The sequence below is a fragment of the Lolium perenne genome, chromosome 6 (genome assembly GCF_019359855.2).
Source record: "Lolium perenne isolate Kyuss_39 chromosome 6, Kyuss_2.0, whole genome shotgun sequence".
Lineage (NCBI taxonomy): Eukaryota > Viridiplantae > Streptophyta > Magnoliopsida > Poales > Poaceae > Lolium > Lolium perenne.
The window spans coordinates 241727056-241754122 of NC_067249.2; the positions used below are offsets into that span (position 1 = coordinate 241727056).

Genomic DNA, 27067 nt, shown 5'->3' on the forward strand with positions numbered 1-27067 from the left:
GTTTCCCTTAAGTGGATCACCCAAGGTTTATCAATCTCAGGGAGGAAGAGGTCAAAGATATCCCTCTCATGCAACCCTGCAACCACAAAGCAAGAAGTCTCTTGTGTCCCCAACACACCTAATAGGTGCACTAGTTCGGCGAAGAGATAGTGAAATACAAGTGGTATGAATGAATATGAGCAGTAGTACGGCGCCAGAAAAGTGCTTGCTGGCGTGCAGTTGATGGTAGTAATATTGCAGGAAGTAAAGACGCAGTAAAACAGTAAACAAGCAGCGATAGCAGTATTTAGGAACAAGGCCTAGGGATTACACTTTCACTAGTGGACACTCTCAACTTTGATCACATAACAGAATAGATAAATGCATACTCTACACTCTTTTGTTGGATGATGAACACATTGCGTAGGATTACACGAACCCTCAATGCCGGAGTTAACAAGCTCCACAATTCAATGTTCATATTTAAATAACCTTAGAGTGTAAGATAGATCGACACAACTAAACCAAGTACTAACGTAGCATGCACACTGTCACCTTCATGCTATGAAAGGAGGAATAGATCACATCAATACTATCATAGCAATAGTTAACTTCATAATCTACAAGAGATCATAATCATAGCCTACGCCAAGTACTAACACGGATGCACACACTGTCACCATTACACCGTGTAGGAGGAATAAAACTACTTTAATAACATCACTAGAGTAGCACATAGATAAATTGTGATACAAAACACATTGCAATCATAAAGAGATATAAATAAGCACTTCACTATGCCAACCATAACAGTGAATAAGTATTCTGTGAAATATAGCCTAAGAGACCCACACGGTGCACACACTGTCACCTTTACACACGTGGGACAAGGAGTCTCCGGAGATCACATAAGTAAAATTCACTTGACTAGCATAACGACATCTAGATTACAAGCATTATCATATGAATCTCAATCATGTAAGGAAGCTCATGAGATTATTGTATTGAAGTACATAGGAGAGAGATGAACCACATAGCTACCGGTACAGCCCCGAGCCTCGATGGAGAACTACTCCCTCCTCATGGGAGACAACAGCGTTGATGAAGATGGCGGTGGTGTCGATGGAGAAGCCTTCCGGGGGCACTTCCTCGTCCCGGCGGCGTGCCGGAACAGAGACTCCTGTCCCCCAGATCTTGGCTTCGCGATGGCGGCGGCTCTGGAAGGTTTCTCGTACTGTGGCTTTTCCGTCTCGAGGTTTTAGGTCCAGGGGCTTTATATAGGCGAAGAGGCGGCGTCAGAAGGTCGAAGGGGCGCCGACACTATAGGGGGGCACGGGCCCCCCTGGCCACGCTGGCCTAGGGTTTGGTGGGCCTGTGCCCCCTCTCTGGCGGTTCTCATGTGTTCTGGATGCTTCCGGGCAAAATAGGAACCTGGGCGTTGATTTCGTCCAATTCCGAGAATATTTCGTTACTAGGATTTCTGAAACCAAAAATAGCAGAAAACAGCAACTGGCACTTCGACATCTTGTTAATAGGTTAGTTCCAGAAAATGCACGAATATGACATAAAATGTGCCTATAACATGTAGATATCATCAATAATGTGGCATGGAACATAAGAAATTATCGATACGTCGGAGACGTATCAGCATCCCCAAGCTTAGTTTCTGCTCGTCCCGAGCGGGTAAACGATAAACAAAGATAATTTCTGGAGTGACATGCCATCATAAACTTGATCATATTGTAAACATATGTAATGAATGCAGCAATCCAAGACAATGGTAATGACATGAGTAAACAACTGAATCATAAAGCAAAGACTTTTCATGAATAGTACTTTGAGACAAGCATCAATAAGTCTTGCATAAAAGTTAACTCATAAAGCAATAATTCAAAGTAAAGGCATTGAAGCAACACAATGGAAGATTAAGTTTCAGCGGTTGCTTTCAACTTGTAACATGTATATCTCATGGATAATTGTCAATGCAAAGCAATATAACAAATGCAATATGCAAATATGTAGGAATCAATGCACAGTTCACACAAGTGTTTGCTTCTTGAGATGGAGAGAAATAGGTGAACTGACTCAACATAAAAGTAAAAGAATGGTCCTTCAAAGAGGAAAGCATCGATTGCTATATTTGTGCTAGAGCTTTGATTTTGAAAACAAGAAACAATTTTGTCAACGGTAGTAATAAAGCATATGTATCATGTAAATTATATCTTATAAGTTGCAAGCCTCATGCATAGTATACTAATAGTGCCCGCAACTTGTCCTAATTAGCTTGGACTACCGGATCATCGCAATGCACATGTTTTAACCAAGTGTCACAAAGGGGTACCTCTATGCACTTTGTACAAAGGTCTAAGGAGAAAGCTCGCATTGGATTTCTCGCTATTGATTATTCTCAACTTAGACATCCATACCGGGACAACATAGACAACAGATAATGGACTCCTCTTTTATGCATAAGCATGTAACAACAATTAATTTTTCTCATTTGAGATTGAGGATATATGTCCAAAACTGAAACTTCCACCATGGATCATGGCTTTAGTTAGCGGCCCAATGTTCTTCTCTAACAATATGCATGCTCTAACCATAAGGTGGTAGATCGCTCTTACTTCAGACAAGACGAACATGCATAGCAACTCACATGAAATTCAACAAAAGGTAGTTGATGGCGTCCCCAGGAACATGGTTATCGCACAACGAGCAACTTAATAAGAGATAAAGTGCATAAGTACATATTCAATACCACAATAGTTTTTAGGCTATTTGTCCCATGAGCTATATATTGTAAAGGTGAAGAATGGAAATTTAAAGGTAGCACTCAAGCAATTTACTTTGGAATGGCGGAGAAATACCATGTAGTAGGTAGGTATGGTGGACACAAATGGCATAGTGGTTGGCTCAAGTATTTGGATGCATGAGAAGTATTCCCTCTCGATACAAGTTTTAGGCTAGCAAGGTTATTTGAAACAAACATAAGGATGAACCGGTGCAGCAAAACTCACATAAAAGACATATTGAAAACATTATAAGACTCTACACCGTCTTCCTTGTTGTTCAAACTCAATACTAGAAATTATCTAGACCTTAGAGAGACCAAATATGCAAACCAAATTTTAGCATGCTCTATGTATTTCTTCATTAATAGGTGCAAAGTATATGATGCAAGAGCTTAAACATGAGCACAACAATTGCCAAGTATCACATTACCCAAGACATTATAGCAATTACTACATGTATCATTTTCCAATTCCAACCATATAACAATTTAACGAAGAAGAAACATCGCCATGAATACTAAAAGCTAAGAACACATGTGTTCATATGAACCAGCGGAGCGTGTCTCTCTCCCACACAAGCATTTATTCAAACAAAAACAAAAACAAAAGCACACAGACGCTCCAAGTAAAGTACATAAGATGTGACCAAATAAAAATATAGTTTCAGGGGAGGAACCTGATAATTTGTCGATGAAGAAGGGGATGCCTTGGGCATCCCCAAGCTTAGACGCTTGAGTCTTCTTGAAATATGCAGGGGTGAACCACCGGGGCATCCCCAAGCTTAGACTTTTCACTCTTCTTGATCATAGTATATCATCCTCCTCTCTTGACCCTAGAAAACTTCCTCCACACCAAACTTAGAACAACTCATTAGAGGGTTAGTGCACAATCAAAAACTCACATGTTCAGAGGTGACACAATCATTCTTAACACTTCTGGACATTGCCCAAAGCTACTGGAAGTCAATGGAACAAAGAAATCCATCCCACATAGCAAAAGAAGCAATGCGAAATAAAAGGCAGAATCTGTCAAAACAGAACAGTACGTAAAGACGAATTTTATTGGGGCACCAGACTTGCTCAAATGAAAATGCTCAAATTGAATGAAAGTTGTGTACATATCTGAGGATCACTCACGTAAATTGGCATAATTTTCTGAGTTACCTACAGAGAATTAGGACCAGATTCGTGACAGCAAGAAATCTGTTTCTGCGCAGTAATCCAAATCTAGTATTGACTTTACTATCAAAGACTTTACTTGGCACAACAATGCAATAAAATAAAGATAAGGAGAGGTTGCTACAGTAGTAACAACTTCCAAGACACAAATATAAAACAAAAGTACTGTAGTAAAATAAACACATGGGTTATCTCCCAAGAAGTTCTTTCTTTATAGCCATTAAGATGGGCTCAGCAGTTTTAATGATGCACTCGCAAGAAATAGTATTTGAAGCAAAAGAGAGCATCAAGAGGCAAATTCAAAACACATTTAAGCCTAACATGCTTCCTATGAAAAGGAATCTTGTAAATAAACAAATTCATGAAGAGCAAAGTGACAAGCATAGGAAGATAAAACAAGTGTAGCTTCAAAAATTTCAGCACATAGAGAGGTGTTTTAGTAACATGAAAATTTTTGCAACCATATTTTCCTCTCTCATAATAACTTTCAGTAGTGTCATGAGTAAACTCAACAATATAACTATCACATAAAGCATTCTTATCATGAGTCTCATGCATAAAATTATTACTCTCCACATAAGCATAATCAATTTTATTAGTTGTAGTGGGAGCAAATTCAACAAAGTAGCTATCATTATTATTCTCATCATCAAATATAGGAGGCATATTGTAATCATAATTAAACTTATCCTCCATAGTAGGCAGCACGAAAAGACCAATATCATTATAATCATCATAAATAGGAGGCAAAGTATCGTCAAAGTAAATTTTCTCCTCAATGCTTGGGGGACTAAAAATATCATGCTCATCAAAGCCAGCTTCCCCAAGCTTAGAATTTTCCATATCATTAGCAACAATGGTGTTCAAAGCGTTCATACTAATATGTTCCATAGGTTTTTTAATTTTCGCATCAAACCATCCATGTCCTAAATCAGGAAATAGAATAAGAAGCTCATTGTTGTCCATTATGCCAAACTAGTGTAAACAAGAAACAAAAAGATGCAATTGCAGGATCTAAAGGAAATAGCTTCGAGCAAACACACAACGGCAACAGAAAAGTACTTTACCTGGGACCGAAGTATGAGAGCCTTTTACCTTTCCTCCCCGGCAACGGCGCCAGAAAATAGCTTGATGTCTACGCCCCCTCCTTTTCCTGTAGACAGTGTTGGGCCTCCAAGAGCAGAGGTTTGTAGAACAGCAGCAAGTTTCCCTTAAGTGGATCACCCAAGGTTTATCGATCTCAGGGAGGAAGAGGTCAAAGATATCCCTCTCATGCAACCCTGCAACCACAAAGCAAGAAGTCTCTTGTGTCCCCAACACACCTAATAGGTGCACTAGTTCGGCGAAGAGATAGTGAAATACAAGTGGTATGAATGAATATGAGCAAAAGTATGGCGCCAGAAAAGTGCTTGCTGGCGTGCAGTTGATGGTAGTAATATTGCAGGAAGTAAAGACGCAGTAAAACAGTAAACAAGCAGCGATAGCAGTATTTAGGAACAAGGCCTAGGGATTACACTTTCACTAGTGGACACTCTCAACTTTGATCACATAACAGAATAGATAAATGCATACTCTACACTCTTTTGTTGGATGATGAACACATTGCGTAGGATTACACGAACCCTCAATGCCGGAGTTAACAAGCTTCACAATTCAATGTTCATATTTAAATAACCTTAGAGTGTAAGATAGATCGACACAACTAAACCAAGTACTAACGTAGCATGCACACTGTCACCTTCACGCTATGAAAGGAGGAATAGATCACATCAATACTATCATAGCAATAGTTAACTTCATAATCTACAAGAGATCATAATCATAGCCTACGCCAAGTACTAACACGGATGCACACACTATCACCATTACACCGTGTAGGAGGAATAAAACTACTTTAATAACATCACTAGAGTAGCACATAGATAAATTGTGATACAAAACACATTGCAATCATAAAGAGATATAAATAAGCACTTCACTATGCCAACCATAACAGTGAATAAGTATTCTGTGAAATATAGCCTAAGAGACCCACACGGTGCACACACTGTCACCTTTACACACGTGGGACAAGGAGTCTCCGGAGATCACATAAGTAAAATTCACTTGACTAGCATAACGACATCTAGATTACAAGCATTATCATATGAATCGCAATCATGTAAGGAAGCTCATGAGATTATTGTATTGAAGTACATAGGAGAGAGATGAACCACATAGCTACCGGTACAGACCCGAGCCTCGATGGAGAACTGCTCCCTCCTCATGGGAGACAACAGCGTTGATGAAGATGGCGGTGGTGTCGATGGAGAAGCCTTCCGGGGGCACTTCCCCGTCCCGGCGGCGTGCCGGAACAGAGACTCCTGTCCCCCAGATCTTGGCTTCGCGATGGCGGCGGCTCTGGAAGGTTTCTCGTACCGTGGCTTTTCTGTCTCGAGGTTTTAGGTCCAGGGGCTTTATATAGGCGAAGAGGCGGCGTCAGAAGGTCGAAGGGGCGCCGACACTATAGGGGGGCACGGGCCCCCCCTGGCCGCGCCGGCCTAGGGTTTGGTGGGCCTGTGCCCCCTCTCTGGCGGTTCTCGTGTGTTCTGGATGCTTCCGGGCAAAATAGAAACCTGGGCGTTGATTTCGTCCAATTCCGAGAATATTTCGTTACTAGGATTTCTGAAACCAAAAACAGCAGAAACTTGAATCGGCACTTCGGCATCTTGTTAATAGGTTAGTTCCAGAAAATGCACGAATATGACATAAAATGTGCATATAACATGTAGATATCATCAATAATGTGGCATGGAACATAAGAAATTATCGATACGTCGGAGACGTATCACCAGCCGAGAGGAGGCAAGGAGCAAAGCCAAGTTGGAGGAGATGAAGATCAATGTCAAGAAGGACCAAGCAACGAAGCAACTTTTGGCCGAAGAGAGGGAGATCATGATGATGAACATGAAGGACATGAATGAGATTCATCTGGAGTGGTGGAAGGAGACTACGGCGGAGATCACGGCAAGACGAAGAGCAGCTCGTGAAGAGGCAACTGGTGCAGCCGATGTGACTCCAGGAGGTGGTGGCGACGGTGCTGACGGCGGGCCAACCTCGGTTTGATGCCGGCGGTAAGAGGAGAGGGGGAACTATGAACTGTGTTATTTGATTCTGTCATTTGATGTCTGCACTATGAACTATGCATGAATTATTTGCATTTTATTGTGATGTTTTGTCGATCATATGCTAAAATAATTTCATAAACCCTCTTTTTACGGGTTCGGATGACGCTGCCGCAGATTAGAGCCCGTAAACCAAAACTGTAAAACAGAATTCTGTTTTACAGTTTTGGTTTACGGGCTCTGTTCTGTGCCAGCCATTTTACGACCCGAATACGCGAGTTCGGTGAACTGAACTCGCCTTTTCCGGTTCGACTTTTTACGGGCTATGCTAGACATGCTCTAAGCACATTAAACTGGAAGAACAAAAGCGGTTACGTGCTTTGAAGGTGCCCATTGTCCGTGCATTCTTTTGTTTATTCTATTTTGCACATTGGAATTAGACTAAGGGCTGTACTCCTCCATCCCAAAAAGATTGTTTGAGATTTGTCAAAATTTAGATGTATTTAAACATTAAATAATAGTACCTCCGTTTTAAGGAATAAGGCGCACACGTAATCCAAGACAAACTTTGACCATAAAAATTGAACAACAAAATCTTGATTTTTTTATATGTATATAGTATCGTTGGATTCATATTGAAAAACACTTTTTAATGATATTAATTTCATACAAACAATCTTTATCGGTTTGAAGTAATTCTTAGTCAAACAAAAAGCTCGTAAAACGAGGACGCCTTATTTCTTGAAACGGAGATAGTATCTATATACATTTAAATTTTGATAAATCTCATATAACCTTCGTGGAATGAAGGAATACATACCAATCGTCCTTTTAACAGATAAGCAAATAATTCTTGAAGAAGTGATGCCGGAATATTACACACTACGTACTACTGATGAAAGATTGCATGATTTAGTTGGAAAAGTTTGGAAGTACACTGGAGCATCCTCTTCTCTCAACTAATTAAGACCATCTATCTTAGCGGAATAAGTACTTCATCCGTTTATAAAAGGATGTCCAAACTTTGGATAAATTTAAATATATCTAGATATTAAAATAGGTTATCTTAGACATCTTTTTATAAACGGAGTTGAGACATTCTTTTATAGACCCATAAGTACATTTCTTAATTGTAAGAGATCTCTTATGATCTTATCCTAGACATATGTTTTCTAAATCTTTTTACATGATTTATACTTGCATATAAAGGACTTGCCAAAAATCATTGTACATGCCCTCATTGTTTCCATCGTTTCTGGTGACGCGTGTCATTGGCCGAGTGGTTCGAATATATAATTGTGCATGCATAATTAACTGAACTAAAACTGTTCCTCAAGGTATCCGCGTTACTGTGCGTGTACTGCGTATTTATCCGCGTGTCTCCGTTTCATCGATCCTATCTCTTTTGGCACGTGAACCATGCTGCGTACAGCGTACTATACAATTCCCTCTCGCTTTCGCGTGCAGGAATTGATCACACAGGATCACGTAGCTGGCTAGCCTACTCCCTCCATCCACAAATAAGTGGATATCTAGCCCTAAACTTTATCCACAAAAGAGTGTACTTCTATCTTTTCAATGCACTTTAATTGCTTCTCTTTCATCGCACGGAAATCAAACCCAATAATATTGAGCATATGTTCTCCTTGTTTTCTACAAGCACTTAGCTCATTGGAGGTGAACTAATTAAAGAGGGAAGATGCACCTTTCCAATGCATTTTTACTTCACTTCATAATGTATCTTGAAAACCCCGCACGTACACTTATTTATGGACGGAGGGAGTATGTCCCAGCGCGATCTTCAGCTCCAACGCTCAAACGTGCTTCGATCGAGACAGGCCGGCTATTAACTTACGCAGTGTAATATCATGTGGCAACGTGCCTGTGAACATAATTCAGAATATTACAAGGTAAAGAGCATAAGGCCATATTGAAGGTTTTCTTGTTCTTGTTCCTTAAAATGGAGAGAAAAAATAAATCTCCCTTCAAATCCGTATTAACTATCGCATTAACTATCGCTGATTTAGCACAACGATGGGTATTATGAATTGGAAGGAGTGAGATTATGAATTGGAGGGAGTGAGTATCTTGTTCCCCCATTTTATGGATATTCAGAGGATGCTAATATTGTGGCGCGAAGGGCGTGCCCGCCGTCACCATCAAGAAGCAGCCAGCGCCAAAGAGGAGAAGTAGGAACACAGCAATTTTAACAACAAAGGTACATACCCGTGCCACATCTACCGTTTATTCTGTGCTTTTGGTGTCGCTGAGCCTTTTGACATTTGTCTAATATAAAACTAATAATTGAAACACAAGTGAAAACTTTTTGTATGAAAACTAAAGTGATACATGAAAACATTGTGAAATATTCTGACAAAAAGTGAAACTGATGACGTCGCTACTACGATTTGCTTCATAAATCACAAAATATTCATGTTTCAGTTACATTTCAATTATGTTATAGATCTACTCCCTCCGCTCGTTATTAATTGACACGGGAATACAACTGAAATAGTGCCAGCTAGCATCGATTAAATGAGACCAGAGGAACTATTTCCATGCAAGTTTGGCTAGATTCCGACCATCCTGTTTGAGGATTTCCAGCTGCAAAACTGAACTTGCATTGTACACTATTCTCCTCCTCCTTTCCTGTTTTCTGTGAACTTTCATCAGTGCATTTATGTAGACACGTAGTGAATCCCAGCAGATTAGTTGTTGTTAATTAATAACATAACAGTAAGTATAACTTACTACCTACCTAAGAGCCCTCCACAAGGATTTGGGACCCTAAGAGCAAGTACAATAAGTCCTAATCAGCTGGCTATAAGGATTGAAATAGTATATTATTACTTAGTTGGAGGAGAGAGAGGAGGAGTGGGCTTTTATGCAAGAGCCAGCTCTAAGGCTGCTCATAGTGGGGAGTAACTTAGACTAGTCTAGGTTACTACCTTTATAGTTGATAGTAACTTATATGTGGTGTCATGCATTTTGTCATTTATCATGTTGTAGATTCATTTTGCCTTGGGGTGTGTGATGTTATGGTAACATAGCTAGTTACCACCTCACTCTCTTTCTTCATTTATTCGCATGCCATGTCACCAAAATGCCTTGAGATGTGTGATGTTACTAGCTATGTTACTCCCACTATGAGCAGTCTAAGCAATTTGTGAGAGTGAAAGGTGGACCATACATTAATAAAAGGGCTGTGCTACATCGAGGTCGACCTCGATTCCTGCTAAAACAAGGTCAGTCCGACCAGGTGAACTTTCCTTTTCTGGCCCACCGTGGGGACCACGCACTTTCCTTTTTCGGCCCACCGTGGGGACCCCGTAGCATACGATCATCTCCCACGTGAACGCCACTTTTTTTGGGGACCACAGCATAAAGCTACATCTTCATCGGATCCCATCTTCTTCTTACCTGCTACATGTGCGCTGGATCCCCATCTTCTTCTCCAGCACGCCAAGAACAAGGATGAACCAGGCAAGAACAGTCACATCCAGATTCTTCTCTCCTCTCATCCAGTTCCTGCCAGCAGTTAAACCTGCTACATCGATTCAACCTACTTGACGAATAGATCTGCATATGTGCTTGTTTCAGATCTGCTACATACATATAGGGAGAGATCTGCTACATTGAGAGGAGGGATCTGCTACATCTGACGACTAGCAGGTCCAGGAAAATCACCTCCAACCCATCCCCCTGCTACATCGTCTAACCCTCTGCAAAATCAGTTGACTGGAGGTACTATCTTGCCCAGATTCAGTTACATGCACCTTTCCCTTGCTACATCTAGTGAAAAAATATGGCAGCATCAAGTCTTTAGACAGCTATAGCTGCCACTGAATGTATGTTACATGTAACTACTTTTGTCTGAAATAAATTACTGCTATGTTACATGTGCCACTAATGTAACTGTAGGACAAACAAAAAGTAACAAGTCTAAAAAAAGAGCATAGAACACAAAGATAGCATGTAGAACACAGGATATAACACAAAAAGATGGAACACAAAAAGTAGATAGCATGTAACTGGTAGAACACAAAGGTAGGACAACGATGTAGAACACAAGAAAAAGCATGTAACTGGTAGACCAACTAGGTAGAACACAAAGTTAGGGCAGAGCTACAAAGAACACTAGACTGCAGCTGGTATGTTACATGCTCATGCGTTATCGATTCATACTGGTTTGCCATTAGTAAAAGTAGTACTGCATAAAATTTGCCCATACTGGTTGCCATGTCAGTCACATGATCTTTCCTGGTATTGCCTTGGTTTTCTGCGGAAGATATTTACAACTTGCACCTGTAAAACAGGGAAAAAATAAAAAGGGAGAATGTTATTTAACTGAAGATGGTAAAAAATAGATGTAAATTTACTTTTTAAAAAAGTTGTGCAACCAAAAAATCTTAATGATTCATGTCATTGATTCCATGCAGATATTTGTTTTTGAAGGAGAATGCCAAGGGCTCGCGGATTTGAATACTGGTTTGGTGGCATTGATCTCAATGCAACTCCTGAAGCTAGTACATCAACTGATCAACATGCTGGGCAGCCGCCAGAAGTCGGAGGCCATCGTGTCGATCCCCAAGGAGATGAAGCAGGTCCTTCAAACAATGATCAGCAAGCTAATTCGCGTGCACGGACTGGTGTTACACTTTCCAGTGAGGAAAGCGATGGTGAAGCTGAGGTTGAGTCAACGCCTGAAGGATATGTTCCAAAGGTTCCATTTGTTGGCATGATGTTTGACACACCTGAACTAGCTTTGCAGCACTACAACAGATATGCTCACCACATTGGTTTTTCAGTGAAGATAGAATCATCTAGGAGATGTGCTAAAGATGGTGAGCTAGATAAATTTGTTTATGTCTGCAACAAATCTGGGAAGCCTAGAGAAGAAGAAGCGGTCAGTTAAGGCAGGAACCGTAAGCTAACTGTGTTGACCGACTGCAAAGCAAAGCTTCGAGTAAAACGTGATGGTGCTAGATGGAAAGTTACTCAGTTTGTTGAGGTGCATACACATGAGGTGATTGACAAGTTTGCGCTTAAGAAATACTTGAGATCACACAACAAGATCCCTGCAGAAGAGAAGAAGTTCATTGACTTGTTGCATGAAGTCAACCTTACTTCAGGAAGAATCATGGAAATCATGGGGGAGCTATATGGGAGCAAGCAGAATGTCCCATACAATAGCAAAACAGTTAGTAACTACACTGCAAAACTAGGGAACTATGACAGGATTAAAGATATCCCAGAGCTGCTAGAGTACTTTGAAGAAATCAAGAAAGATGATCCCAGATTTTTCTACAGGTTCAAGCTAGATGCAGAAAATAAAGTGGAGAACCTGTTCTGGGTGGATAGCAAAGCAAGAGATGTCCACCCCCTGTACAATGATTGTAATTCTTTTGATACAACATTCATGACAAACCAGTACAGCATGCTGATACGTCCAAAACGTATCTACTTTCCCGAACACTTTTGCTATTGTTTTGCCTCTAATTTGTGTATTTTGGATGCAACTAACACGGACTAACGCTGTTTTCAGCAGAATTGCTCTGGTGTCTCGTTTTTGTGCAGAATTCCAACTTTCAGGAAAATCCTCGGAATTTATGCAGAAGGCCCTATTTTCCCAGAATGCGACGGAGCCGTAGGACAAATCAAGTGGAGGCCCGAGGGCCCCACACCATAAGGCGGCGCGGCCTAGGGGGGCCCGCGCGGCCCTATGGTGTGGCCCCCTCGGCCGGCCTCCGACGCCCTCCTTCGGACTACTTATTGGCCTCGACCTAAAAACGCACGGGGAGAAGTCGAAGTCGCTAGAAACCCTCCAGAACGCCGCCACATCGCGAAACTCCGTCGCAGGAGCCAGAAATCTCCGTTCTGGCACTCCGCCGGGACGGGGAATTGGAGGAGATCATCGCCATCATCACCGCCAACGCCTCTACATCAACCAGCCATGCTTCCCCATCCATGTGTGAGTAATTCCCCCGCTGTAGGCCGAAGGGGATGGTAGGGATTGGATGAGATTGGTCATGTAATAGCATAAGATTGTTAGGGCATAGTGCCTAGTGTCCGTAATTGGTACTTTGATGATATTGTTGCAACTTGTTATGCTTAATGCTTGTCACTAGGGCCCGAGTGCCATGATCTCAGATCTGAACATGTTATTGTTTCATCATGATATTCATTGTTTATTGATCTTACCTGCAAGTTGTATACACATGTCGCTGTCCGGAACCGATGGCCCCGAAGTGACAGAAATCGGGATAACCGGAGGGAATGGTAGTGATGTGAGGATCACATGTGTTCACGGAGTGTTAATGCTTTGCTCCGGTACTCTATTAAAAGGAGTACCTTAATATCCAGTAGTTTCCCTTGAGGCCCGGCTGCCACCGGCTGGTAGGACAAAAGATGTTGTGCAAGTTTCTCATTGCGAGCACGTACGACTATAATTGGAACACATGCCTATTGATTGCTTTGTACTTGGACACCGTTTTATTATTATCTGCAAATGCCCTGCTATGATTGTTACATGAGTTTCTCTCATCCATGCAACGCCCGTTCATCCGTCCCCGTGCCTACAGTATTTTAATCCTGTCGTTTACTAAAATCACTACCGCTGTCTCTCGTTACTCGCCATCGTTATTTCACTATCGCTATCGCTATAAAACTGTTACTACTGATAAACTCTTGCGAGCAAGTCTGTTTCCAGGTGCAGCTGAATTGACAACTCCGATGTTAAGGCTTCCAAGTGTTCTTTGTCTCCCCTTGTGTCGAATCAATAAATTGGGTTTTACTTCCCTCGAAGACTATCGCGATCCCCTATACTTGTGGGTCATCAAGACTGTTTTCTGGCGCCGTTGCCGGGGAGCATAGCTTTATTTGGAAGTTCACTTGGATTGATACTGTTCGCTGCAAATTCTCCATCATGGGTAAACCTCGCGATACTAAGGTCGCTATATTACCATCCACTACAAGAAAAGGTACAATTCTGAATACCTCTGCTGCTCTTGATTCACCATCTGTGATTGATAAACTTGTTTCACCGCCACATGCTTCACATGTGGGTACTTCTGCTGAATCTGAAAACTCTCATAATATTGATAATATTTCTGCTGTGCTTGATGATAGTGGTTCATTGGGATCTTTTCTAGATGCTACGATTGCTAGGTCTAGACAAATTGAAAATACTGAAACTCCTAATGCTACTACACCTGTTAATTCACCCGAACTTGATTATTCTAGTGATGATCCTGATGAAGATTATGTGGAGCTTAATGATGATTTTATTGAAAAATGTAATGCTACTACTGATGCAAGAAAAATTAAAAAGTTGCTTGCAGAACATGCTGTTAGATATAAACTGTCTCCTGATCCTAAATTTGCCACATCTCCTATAAACATTAAGGATAAAGATTATGATTTTTCTCTTGATTTATCTCATATAGCTATTGTTGAGAAAACACCCTTTTGTGGTACTGAAAAAGAAAGTGTTGTCGAACACATGATTGAGCTATCTACTCTGAGTAGCTTGTTTTCTGATGATGTTAAGAAGCGTACTTACTTTGTTGCTAAAATCTTTCCATTCTCATTAAAGGATGACGCTAAAACTTGGTATAATAGTTTGCCACCTAATTCTATTAAAAGTCCAAAAGAATTGCTTGATGTTTTCTTCCGTAAATACTTTCCTGCTAGTGCTCAACATATTGCTTTGCAGAGAATCTATAATTTTGACCAGGGAGATGGAGAGAAATTGCCTGAGGCTTGGGCAAGATTTTGCTCTCTTATTAGAGCTCGGCCTGATCATGATTTGGAAAAGCATGATTTACTTGATATATTTTATAGTGGACTAACCATTGAGTCTAGGGCATACCTGGATAGTTGTGCTGGTTGTGTTTTCAGGAAAAGAACTCCAGACGACGCTAAAGAATTATTGGCTAAAATAGGCCGGAATCATGATGATTGGACTACGCCTGAACCAACTCCAACGCCAATATTGAAGAAGAGGGGTATGATTAAATTAAATGATGAAGATATGAGGGAAGCCAAGAAGTCTCTCAAGGAGAAAGGTATTAAATCTGAAGATGTGAAGAATCTTCCTCCCATAGAAGATATATGTGAGATAATTCCCCCTTCATCCATGATTGAGGTAAACTCCCTTCAACGCTTTACTAGGGAAGATATTCCGTATTCGAAACCTCCTGCACAATGCTTAGATGAGTTTGATAATTATATTGTTAAGCAAGAAAATTTTAATATGAGAGTAGAGAATCATTTAATGGAAAATTCTCGAGCTATTAGTGAATTGCATGATATTGTAGAGAGAACCTCCAATGATGTTAAGATGCTTGTTAAACATTTTCATATGGTTCAAACTCAAATTGATCAACTCACTAAAGTGCAAGGGAATAATTCTAAAGAGAAACATGCTTATGAAGTAACAACTAGAGGTGGTGTCTCTACCCAGGATCCTCTATATCCTGAAGGGCATCCCAAAAGAATTGAACAAGATTCTCAACGCATTGAACCTAGTGCTCCTTCTAAGAAGAAAAAGAAGAAGAAACATAAAAATGTTGTAGAATCCTCTGAACCTGCTAATGATCCTAATAGTATTTCTATTTCCGATGCTGAAACTAAAAGTGGAAATGAACATGATAATGGTAATGATAATGATAAGAATGATGCTTCTGGTAAAGAAGATGTTGAAGAAGAACCTGAAAAGCATGCTAAAAATAAAAAGTACACTAAAGAAGATTTTATTGCTGAGAAACATGGTAATGAAAGAGAACCTTGGGTCCAAAAGCAAATGCCTTTTCCTGCTAAGAAACTAAAATCAAAGGAAGAAGAACACTATAATAAATTTTGTGATTGGATGAAACCTTTATTCTTGCAAATCCCTTTGACTGATGCTATTAAATTGCCTCCCTATTCAAAGTATATGAAAGATATTGTTACTAACAAAAGGAAAATCCCCAATGAGGAAATTTCCACTATGCTTGCTAATTACTCTTTCAATGGCAAAGTGCCAAAGAAGTTGGGCGACCCAGGTATACCTACTATTCCTTGTTCTATTAAGAACAATTATGTTAAAACTGCTCTATGTGATTTGGGAGCCGGTGTTAGTGTTATGCCTTTTTCTCTTTATAAGAGACTTTACTTAGATAAGTTGATACCTACTGATATATCTTTGCAAATGGCTGATAAATCTACTGCTATTCCTGTTGGTATATGTGAGGATGTTCCTGTTCAAGTTACTACTAACTGCTTGATATTAACTGATTTTGTTGTGTTGGAAATGCCTGAAGATGATAATATGTCTATTATTCTTGGGAGACCTTTTCTTAACACTGCAGGGGCTGTTATTGATTGCAATAAAGGAAAGGTTACTTTCAATGTTGATGATAAAGAGCATACCGTCTATTTCCCCAAGAAGATTGATAAAGTATGTGGAGTCAATACTATTTCTAATGTGAGAACTATCAAAGTTGGAACTATTGATTGTCCTATATATGAGCCTAAAGAAGAATATCAAACTCTCGTGATTGGATCCATATCAATACAATTCAAGGTAACATGATTGATTTGAGGTTTATTTCTTCTTATGCTATGTAAAATTTATTTGATGGCAAGACTTGATCAACCTTGTTAACAAATACTTTTTATATGCATAGAGGAGGTAAACAACATCTCTTTCTCACCCCACTTGTTTTATTTGCTGTAGCACTTTTGATTTGCAAATTTCCTTACTTAATTAGAGTTTTCAAAAACTTTCCTGGCCAGTAATAATAAACTTAATACCCAGAAATGTGCATTTTTCAAAGTTTTCAAAAATTCACAAAAATTATACCGTTGGTCCTATTTTTCGAAGAGGCACCTGGGAGCACCAGAGGATGACCTGTGGGGCACCCCAGGGTGCCACACTACAGGCCGGCGCGGCCAAGGAGGGGGGCGCGCCACCCTGTGGTGTGGGCCCCTCCTTGCCCCACTATCTCATCTCTTTCTCCCAGCATCTTCTCTCTCCCAAAAAAACTCGAACCAGCTTTCTCTCACTCGCGTTTTTGCTCAAGAGCTCAGGATTTAACGATCTCTTTGCTCAGCCCAGATTTCTGTCTGAAATTTGGCACATTTGCTCTCGGGTATGTGACTCCTCCGCCTATCCAAGTAGAATTTTGTTTGGTTGAGTATATCTTGAATATTTTGCTGCTGTAGGTAACATGTTTAGTGAGCTTGCATGCTTGTTCTAAGTGGTAGAAACTAGTTTTGATGCATGATTAGTACTCTAGCAAGTTCCTATAGTAGTTCCCCTTGATTATATGTCACCAAATCAAATTTTATATTGTTTGTTGAAAATTTCAGAAAATGGAGTGGAGTAGATATCAACTTAACCAACAAGAATTGGAGGTCCAACAAGTTATGAGAGTGAATCGTGAAGAGGGAGTATACCCCTCTTACTACCCGTGCGCGGATTTCATGAGAAGCGCGGGAATATTGGAAGATGTTCGGAGTCTAATTTCTCGAGCAGGGCTGAGTGATTTTGTTGAAGGAGAGCCAAGATAATATGCAAAATTAACTATGTCTTTTGTGCAGGACTTTAAGTTCAATTGGTCACGATCTAACCCCACGGTTCAGTATAAAATTTACAATAAAGCTGTCAACTTGCCATTCAGTGATTTTTGTGCAGCAATTAGAGTACCGCAATAGGGATCATGCGAGAAGATAAGGGGATCGCCGCAAGAACTCTTAAACCTCTTCAAGATGATTTGCTATGGGAGGAGTTTCTCAGAGGATAGTGGTAAAATCACTAGCATTCAGCTCCCGGCTATCCGCTACTTTGCCTATTTCATTACTAAATGCGTTCTTGCTAGAAAGATTGGTGGTAAACTTTCTATCCCGGATTTAGCTTTTCTAGCTGCGGCACTGCAAGGTAGTAGGACTTATAATTTGGGGGCATTGATAGCTTATAGACTCGCTACTAACCGTGAGAAAGATGGAATTTGTGGAGGTCTCATCGCCTCTCGTTTACTAGCTTTTCATAATGTAGAACCTCATCATTTTGATATTCCATTCTCCATAGAAAAACTTGACATAGCCTCTATGATTAAACATGAATTTGTTTCTGATTCCTCCAACTTGGGTAACCTGTTTTACAAGATGACATTTTATAAGAAAGTCTGGAGAATAACTAAGAAAACTGAGAAACTAGTAAGATTGCATGCGCCTGTTCTGTCTAACCTTGATTCCAGGGAAGATTGGTCGGTCACAGAAGGTGCACTGGATGCACACATAGAGGGAGGAGGCCATCATGCAAGAGACGACACGGAGGTCGAGGAGCACCTCGACTCATCATCCGATGCAGCAAGTTCCTCGCATCAACATGTTGGACATGTGGAGCCTCCACGCTTTTCTTCTGCACAGGAACTTTACTATGACTACGCCATGAATTATCCACCGGCAAGGAACAGCGACCCTCGTTGGGGTTGAACTCCACTTAGGCCAAGAGCCTAAGCTTGGGGGGAGGTATACCGGCATCACTCATTCTTTGCATATTATGGTTGCTGGATACTTGTACATACTTGTTTAGTCTCTTTGAGTGGTTTTCTAATGAGAGGGAGATGATATTTGGGGAAGTGCTGCCTGAAAATAGATTCTGGACTGTTACTAGAAAAATTCGTGCGCACAGCCAGAACGTTATTTTGAGCTGCCAATTTTTGTGCAGGTTCCCCAGATTGTTATCTAACTTTCATTAGTTGAACACTTTTCGAGCTGAGCAACGTAAGATTTTTGTAAAAATCGATTTCTGTACTGCTGTCAGGTTTTGGCAGATTTCTGCCATCTCGCTTTTCTGTGTTTCTTTTAGTTTGCTATTTCTTGTTTTTGCTTTGTTTCTTTCCCAAAACATAAAAAGACCAAAAATATTTCTGTTGTTTCTCTTCACCATTTGTTCGCTTTGGTTTCTTGCATTTGTTTCGCTTTATTTGCTATTGCTAGTTTGCTATAAGAAAACCCAAAAAGATTTTGCTTTGTTTGCTTGTTTCCTTTTGTCCTTGTTTGCAATTCGAAAACACCAAAAATATTTGCTGTTCTTCTTTGGTTTGTAAAGTTCATCTTGAGTTCAATGGTCTTCGGTGGCTGGAGCGTGGTTTTTATTTCATATTGTCCACGGTACACAAGTGAAAGGCAATAATGACGATCTACGACAATCTGATTGTGGTGAGAGGCTGGTATGAACTCTATTTGTTTTCATTTTTATACATATACTCATCCATGTGAGCATGCTTGGTTGGTTCATGTGAGGTATATGTCATTTGAGAAAGTCTAGTAGTTTATGATCTCTCATGTTTAGCTCCAATTTATTAATATGAGTAGCATGTCATGGATGTTTGCTTGCATTGTTTTATTCATAAGTAAGTATGGCATTGTGGTATCCTCCTCTGAATAATTCATTTATATCGACTTGGCACATGCTCACGCATGCATATGACTGAACAAAAAGTCAATTAAGCCTCGATGATCTATATTGCTTCAGAGTTCTTGTATCATTTTTATGCCTCCGTTAATTTATTTTGCCGCAAGCATGATTATGACGATTCTTTGCTCTCTTGATTTGTCGCTCCCTAGTCTATTGCTAGCCTTCACTTGTACTGAGCGGGAACGCTGCTCGTGCTTCCAAACACCTGAAAACCAAGTTGTTCCAAAGTGTCCACCATAAATACCTATGCATGGCATTTCAAACCATTCCAAGTAAATTCTCATGCGCTACCTTTAAAACCTTCAAAATGCTTCCCAATTTGTGTTTATGTTTCATAGCTCATGAGGAAGTATGTGGTGTTTAGCTTTCAACCTTGTCATTTACTTTTGAAGGACTCTCATATGGACTAGTGGCAAATCCGCTTATCCAATAATTTTGAAAAAAGAGCTGGCAACGGGATTCCCAGTCCCAAATTAATTAACCTAAATAGATGCTCCTCCATGGTTTGTGATTGTTGGACGGCACCCGAAGGATTCGGTTAGCCATGGCTTGCGTAAGCAAAGGTTGGGGGGAGTGTCATCATCATAATAAAACTAAAATAAAAAGGCACTCCTTCATGGTATGAGATTGTTGGCAGGCACCCGAGGATTCGCTTAGCCATGGTTTGTGTAAGAAAGGTTGGAAGGAGTGCCAAATAAATATGCAATAATTCATGGGAGCCGCTCTTGGAAGTCCGGTTGGCAAGGTAGTTGGTGTACCCATTACCATTCGTTGATAACAACAAACACCTCTCAAAATAATTTTACTCCTGATTTCAAAAATGAAAAGCTCTAGCGCATGTTAATCCCTGCTTCCCTTTGCGAAGGGTCAATCTTTTACTTTTATGTTGTGTCTCCATTATTTCTTTGAGCACTATCTTGAGAGCACAACTGTCATTCTTAGTATAATATGCTTGTCTCAAAATATGATTGATTGTGGTATAATTTTGATGCTTTTATCTTTGACAATCACTACTTCTAGTCTTTCTATGAACTCCAGAGGTGCCCGGGCATTTATGTTTTGCCAATCAAATACAGGCAAGCGAGATACCACTTTATCATACTCTCTTATGAACATTGCAATCTTGCTTATATGCATGATTCATGATGCTTATTATTAATTGTTGGTACCTCTCCATGATTGACATAGCTGTTAGATGATCTTATTTGCATGTATCTCATTATGAACTGCTTAAGTATTAGCCATAGCATGAGAATATATACATCATATGAGCAAATGTGTTCGTGAAAGTTCTTTTATCGCTCAGTTGTTAACTGAATTGCTTGAGGACAAGCAATAAGCTAAGCTTGGGGGGAGTTGATACGTCCAACACGTATCTACTTTCCCGAACACTTTTGCTATTGTTTTGCCTCTAATTTGTGTATTTTGGATGCAACTAACACGGACTAACGCTGTTTTCAGCAGAATTGCTCTGGTGTCTCGTTTTTGTGCAGAATTCCAACTTTCAGGAAAATCCTCGGAATTTATGCAGAAGGCCCTATTTTCCCGGAATGCGACGGAGCCAGAAGGACAAATCAAGTGGAGGCCCGAGGGCCCCACACCATAAGGCGGCGCGGCCTAGGGGGGCCCGCGCGGCCCTATGGTGTGGCCCCCTCGGCCGGCCTCCGACGCCCTCCTTCGGACTACTTATTGGCCTCGACCTAAAAACGCACGGGGAGAAGTCGAAGTCGCCGTAAACCCTCCAGAACGCCGCCACATCGCGAAACTCCGTCGCAGGAGCCAGAAGTCTCCGTTCTGGCACTCCGCCGGGACGGGGAATTGGAGGAGATCATCGCCATCATCACCGCCAACGCCTCTACATCAACCAGCCATGCTTCCCCCATCCATGTGTGAGTAATTCCCCCACTGTAGGCCGAAGGGGATGGTAGGGATTGGATGAGATTGGTCATGTAATAGCATAAGATTGTTAGGGCATAGTGCCTAGTGTCCGTAATTGGTACTTTGATGATATTGTTGCAACTTGTTATGCTTAATGCTTGTCACTAGGGCCCGAGTGCCATGATCTCAGATCTGAACATGTTATTGTTTCATCATGATATTCATTGTTTATTGATCTTACCTGCAAGTTGTATACACATGTCGCTGTCCGGAACCGATGGCCCCGAAGTGACAGAAATCGGGACAACCGGAGGGAATGGTAGTGATGTGAGGATCACATGTGTTCACGGAGTGTTAATGCTTTGCTCCGGTACTCTATTAAAAGGAGTACCTTAATATCCAGTAGTTTCCCTTGAGGCCCGGCTGCCACCGGCTGGTAGGACAAAAGATGTTGTGCAAGTTTCTCATTGCGAGCACGTACGACTATAATTGGAACACATGCCTATTGATTGCTTTGTACTTGGACACCGTTTTATTATTATCTGCAAATGCCCTGCTATGATTGTTACATGAGTTTCTCTCATCCATGCAACGCCCGTTCATCCGTCCCCGTGCCTACAGTATTTTAATCCTGCTGTTTACTAAAATCACTACTGCTGTCTCGTTACTCGTCTTTGTTATTTCACTACTGCTACTGCTATAAAACTGTTACTACTGATAAACTCTTGCGAGCTTGTCTGTTTCCAGGTGCAGCTGAATTGACAACTCCGCTGTTAAGGCTTCCAAGTGTTCTTTGTCTCCCCCTGTGTCGAATCAATAAATTGGGTTTTACTTCCCTCAAAGACTATCGCGATCCCCTATACTTGTGGGTCATCACATGCGATGTGCTCCTTTCATTGGAATAAATAGATATGGTCAATCCATCCAGCTTGGTTGTGGTTTTGTGAGGAATGAATCTTCTGTGAACTTTGTGTGGTTGTTTGAGCGGTTTTTAGAGGCAATGGATGGACTACATCCATTGAACATCATTACAGATCAAGATGCAGCTATCAGAACTGCTATCCTCATTGTGTTCATTGGCATCATACACAGGTTCTGCAGGTGGCATATAATGCAAAAAGTACAGGAAAAACTTGGTACTTTTGTTGCTCAGAGAGAAGACTTGCGTTTAGAGTTCAATGATGTGATTGACTACAGCATGACACCGGAAGAGTTTGAACAGCGGTGGGTAAATATGGTGGAAACGCATGGGGTTGCAGATAACACACATTTTCTTGACCTCTATGATTTGCGTGAGTATTTTGTGCCAGCATATTTCCGCCACCGGTTTTTCCCATTCCTTCAAACTACATCTAGAAGTGAAGGGTTTAATGCTGTTCTTAAGCAGTATGTTCATCCACATGATAGCCTTGTTCGTTTCTTCAAGCAGTACATGAAACTGCAGGAAAGAATTGATGTAACAGAAGATGCTCATGAGTTTGATGGTGATGAGAAGACAGTCAGGCTTTGGGGGGACTTTCCCATGGAGAAGCAGATCCTTCAGACATACACCATGCCCATCTACCACCGCTTTCAGCTTGAGCTTCGGAAGATTACATCCCATAATGTTCGTGACATTGGTGTTACTGAACAAGGGAGCATTCATGAGGTTTTCCCAATACAAGGATCCATGCGCGGGTACGGTAGGAGGAGTTATCGTGTCGATGCTGATGTAGCTAATGGAATCTACAATTGTGAATGTTGCAAAATTAACAGGGATGGTATCCTGTGCTGCCATGCATTGAAAGTTATGACACATCTAGGGATGGTTACAAAATACCTAGAGCACTACATCCTACCCAGGTGGTGTCTACCCCCTCCCGACATAGTTGCACCGCGGGATGAGAGGCAAGAAAAGCCTGTTGGCCAGAAACTATCTAGAAAAGATATGAGATTGCTTAGATATGGTAACCTCTGCAGTGATTTTGCTAAGCTTGCTGTTGGTTTAGCGGCCTCAGAGAAAACTAATGAAATAGCTAAACGGCACATGAGAGCAATGGAGAAAGAGATGGCGGATTTGAAAAAGGCTAATGCTGATGCACTCAAAAAAAGGAAGAGCGCCAAGCATCCAGTAAACACCAACACTGCTAATGATTCACAAGAAAGTGTACCTATGGAAGAAGATGCTGCTACTGTGGAGAATCGGAAAGCTAGGAACCCATCAATGTCAGCGACAAAAGGGCGCCCAGGTTCAAAAAGAAAGAAAGGTGGTCTACAGTTACAGAAACCAAAACAAGGTCTTTGTGGTGTGTGCAAACAACCAGGTCACGATACTCGTACGTGCGAGGTGCGACTAGCAAACCCAGAGAAGTACAGTTTGTTGGGCCTTTTTCATTGATTTGAAAAAAGAAGGAAAATATATAAGAAGTGAAGGACATTGTGTTTGATTTAAAAATTATGTGGCTCATGTTACCTTGTCGAACAAATTTGTACGAGACCTTTTTGCGAATATTTAAATGATTTTTGAGACAGTATGTTTTCTGATGCGAAAAAACGTATCTTATGATTGTCAACTTATAATTTATTGCATTTGCTGAATTCTTTTCGATAGAGTAATAATAAAGTAACTATGTAAAGTCAGTATTGAAACATATGTAACATTAAAAAATGAAAAAAAGAGCATGGTTAGAGATATGAATTACCACTTGACACATTTGCTAGACAAATAACTGCCAATTTGCTTTCTTCGTGAAACGTAACCATTTGTCTGTGTCCAACTTCCTTATGTTTGGAATGTCTTTCTGCGAGTACGTTGCTGGGGTCCTGCTTGGGCATGCTTCAAGATTCTTCAGTGTGAAAAAACCACAGTCATACCTAGGAGATGAAACACAGATAGTGTGTTCAGTCAGACTGTTAGAAACAGCAGAAATGAAAAACCTACAGTAAAATGAAGTTACATTGTTCCAAAAAAATATATATAAAATGCGTTATACACTTGAATTTAAAAGAATTATGAAGCTTACCCATTGTTTTGGCGCGGGCTATCAATTATCTCTATAGGCCAGTCCATGATCTTTATCTTTGAGTTGGAGTACTGTCTGGTCCAGTTAGTCTTTATGCCAGCAATTAGCAAGTGGCAAGCGTGCATGTTTACTGGCTCAGAATTGTTTCCTAGTGAATCATATATCTCGAACCTCTGAGCTTTGATGTTCAGGTTAACAAGCCAGTAATGGCCTGATGCATCCTTTGGTGTTCCAGGAAAAGCTTGAAGTGTAGGGAAACAAACCTGTAATGTAACAAAATATAGATGTGGAATTGTGATGAGAAATCAGAAAAGATAGAAAACATTCTATTAATAAAAAGGTTTGATCAGGAAAATGATTAGTAATAAAAAAATCAGGTTAGTACTTACAATGTCTTTGTGATCCAATCTGTTTGATGGACTGTTTTCGAAATATCGGGTACTTCCTTAAGATTATCACGTCCCTCAATTAGGTATGACTGTTTGAACAGATAAAAAGTAAAACCAATTACTATTGACAAAAAGAGAAAGAACAATTAGGTGCACATGTGTTCCACTAATTTCAAGTTCTATCTGATTATCCAAAAAAAGAAGAAAGAGAACAAATTGGACATAACTTACAGCTATACGCAGAGGCATAATGACCTTTTTGGGGTTTTGATTTTCCCTTTTGATGATGTTGATTCCAATTTCTGCAACAGTGTTGTACAACTTGTTCCTTGGCCTAACAGATTCAGCAAGGTCACCGAGACTAACATATATGTCATCCAGGTCTATAACTATTTCCTTGTTGAAAGGGTCCCTTGGTGCATGTTTCCATCCATCTTTGTGAGACCATGCTATACACCTCGTCAACAGACTTGTTGACATAAAATGTTCTACTAGCTTGTGAGTTGACAAAAGGCGATTTCGCATACTGTCCTGGCTTGGAAATCCTCTTTTCATACTCATGAGGCACTGGTGTAATGCTAGATGCTGGTTGTTTCGACTTTGGATTCATACGATCTTGAGCTACATCTTCCTTCCTGGCTTCAGTTCCATCAATCTTGTTCTGTTCGTTTTCAGTTCCTTCGCCTAGGTCATTGACATCTGGAGGAGTGTCGAGATCGAATAGTGGAGGATCTGCAGCCCGTCTGATTGCTTCTTCCCTTTTTTCCGATTCAGAGCTTTCGAAGTCAAGCTTTCTATTCATAGGATCATGTGCAGCGGATTGGGGCACATCTGTCGTCAGTGTCCTTGGTACTGAATTTTCCTCCTCTGATTTGATAGCTGCAGCAACTTGTGACCTAGTCTGCCTGCGCGAATTGCTAATGCTTGGGCTGCCTCCCGATTCAGTTGCTTTTTTCTTTGGTGTTGTGCCTATTCCATCCTTCATAGGACTGTTTTTGAGCTCTTGACGCACAGCAGACCTAGTTCGGTACCTGCCTGGTGATGTTACATTGGTTTCCTCAACTTTGGTTCTCTTGTCTTTTTTGTCAACAAACCTTACATCTTTCCTTTTCTTTGGTACGATTTTAGGCTCCATTTGAGCAAGAATTTGTTGGCACTCAGGCCTCAGAATAGCATCATGCACAGTTTCCAGCCCATCCATTGAAGGTTCCATTTGTGGTATGTTCTTCATTAACTGAAACCTATCTAGAATAGGTGTGCCGATATCAATGAACTCGGGTTCTTCGAACAAAGGAAATTCAGGCTGTTTGTGTATCTCGGTGCCAACATACTTCAAGAACTCCTTCCTCCTATCTTCTTCTAGTTTGGATTCTGATTCTTCACTGCAAGTGCTGTCATCTGCTAACATTTTTGGTGTCTGTACCACATGTTCCTTCTGTGATGAAGTCATGTTTGCGTTGCGATCGATGACAGGAACATGTAGTTTCTGGTTTAACTTCTTCTTAATTGATTTCATGTTGGTCAACATCATCCTCTGCTCTGTTACATCTTTTCCTCTTCAGATCCCTCATCAAAGCCACTATGTGTTCAGTTTTCGTACTGTCAATGTGAGTAAACTTGAGGGTGTTGGTTGTGACATTATCAGTATCTGCCAATGTAACCTCTGCATCTTCAAGAACTTTATTTTCTTTGCCACCAACGAGTGGAATAACATTTCCACATTCCTGCTCCACTACTGTAACTTCAGCTTGTTCTTCAAGTTTTCCATGATCACTGAGCTGATTATCTAATGTGGCAGTACTTTTTTCAGTGGGAAGAGCATGTTTCGTGGTGTGCTGGTCCTCTATGGGCAACACTGCATTCTTTTGTGCTGATATTTCTGTGTTGACTATAACTACATGCTCCTCATCCTTTTGAAGATTCTTCGTATCAACTGAAGCTTCATCTTCTTTTTCCAAACTCGCGTGTTCACTGACAAGCATTTTGGTTTTGGCATCAGAGCTTGCGGGAGCAGGATTAGACTCTTTCTTCTCTGACTCTAGAATTGCTATGACTGCACCAACTGAAGGATGTTGGGCGGCATGCGTGTTACCATCCAACTTTGATTCTCCTTGTACATTCTCTTTACTGGTAGTATTGCTTGGTCTTGCTTTAGCTACATCTGCCATTATTTTACTTGAATCCTTGGTTTCCACTTGAGAATGAATCGTACCAACATCCTCATGTTTAGGACCTTGCAACTCTGTGTCTTTGTGTACCTTTGGTTTCTTTGGAGGAGC

The 27067-nt window shown here is 40.8% G+C and overlaps 1 protein-coding gene across 1 annotated transcript; it reads left to right on the top strand.

The window, feature by feature from the left end:
* Positions 1 to 6820: 6820 nt before the first annotated feature.
* Positions 6821 to 23774, top strand: LOC127309915 (protein FAR1-RELATED SEQUENCE 5-like). Its single transcript, XM_071822483.1, has 5 exons — positions 6821 to 7048; positions 11493 to 11657; positions 11777 to 11959; positions 12014 to 12483; positions 22307 to 23774. The coding sequence occupies exons 1-5, from the start codon at positions 6821 to 6823 to the stop codon at positions 23772 to 23774; spliced, it is 2514 nt and encodes an 837-aa protein (XP_071678584.1).
* The last annotated feature ends 3293 nt before the right edge of the window (positions 23775 to 27067 follow it).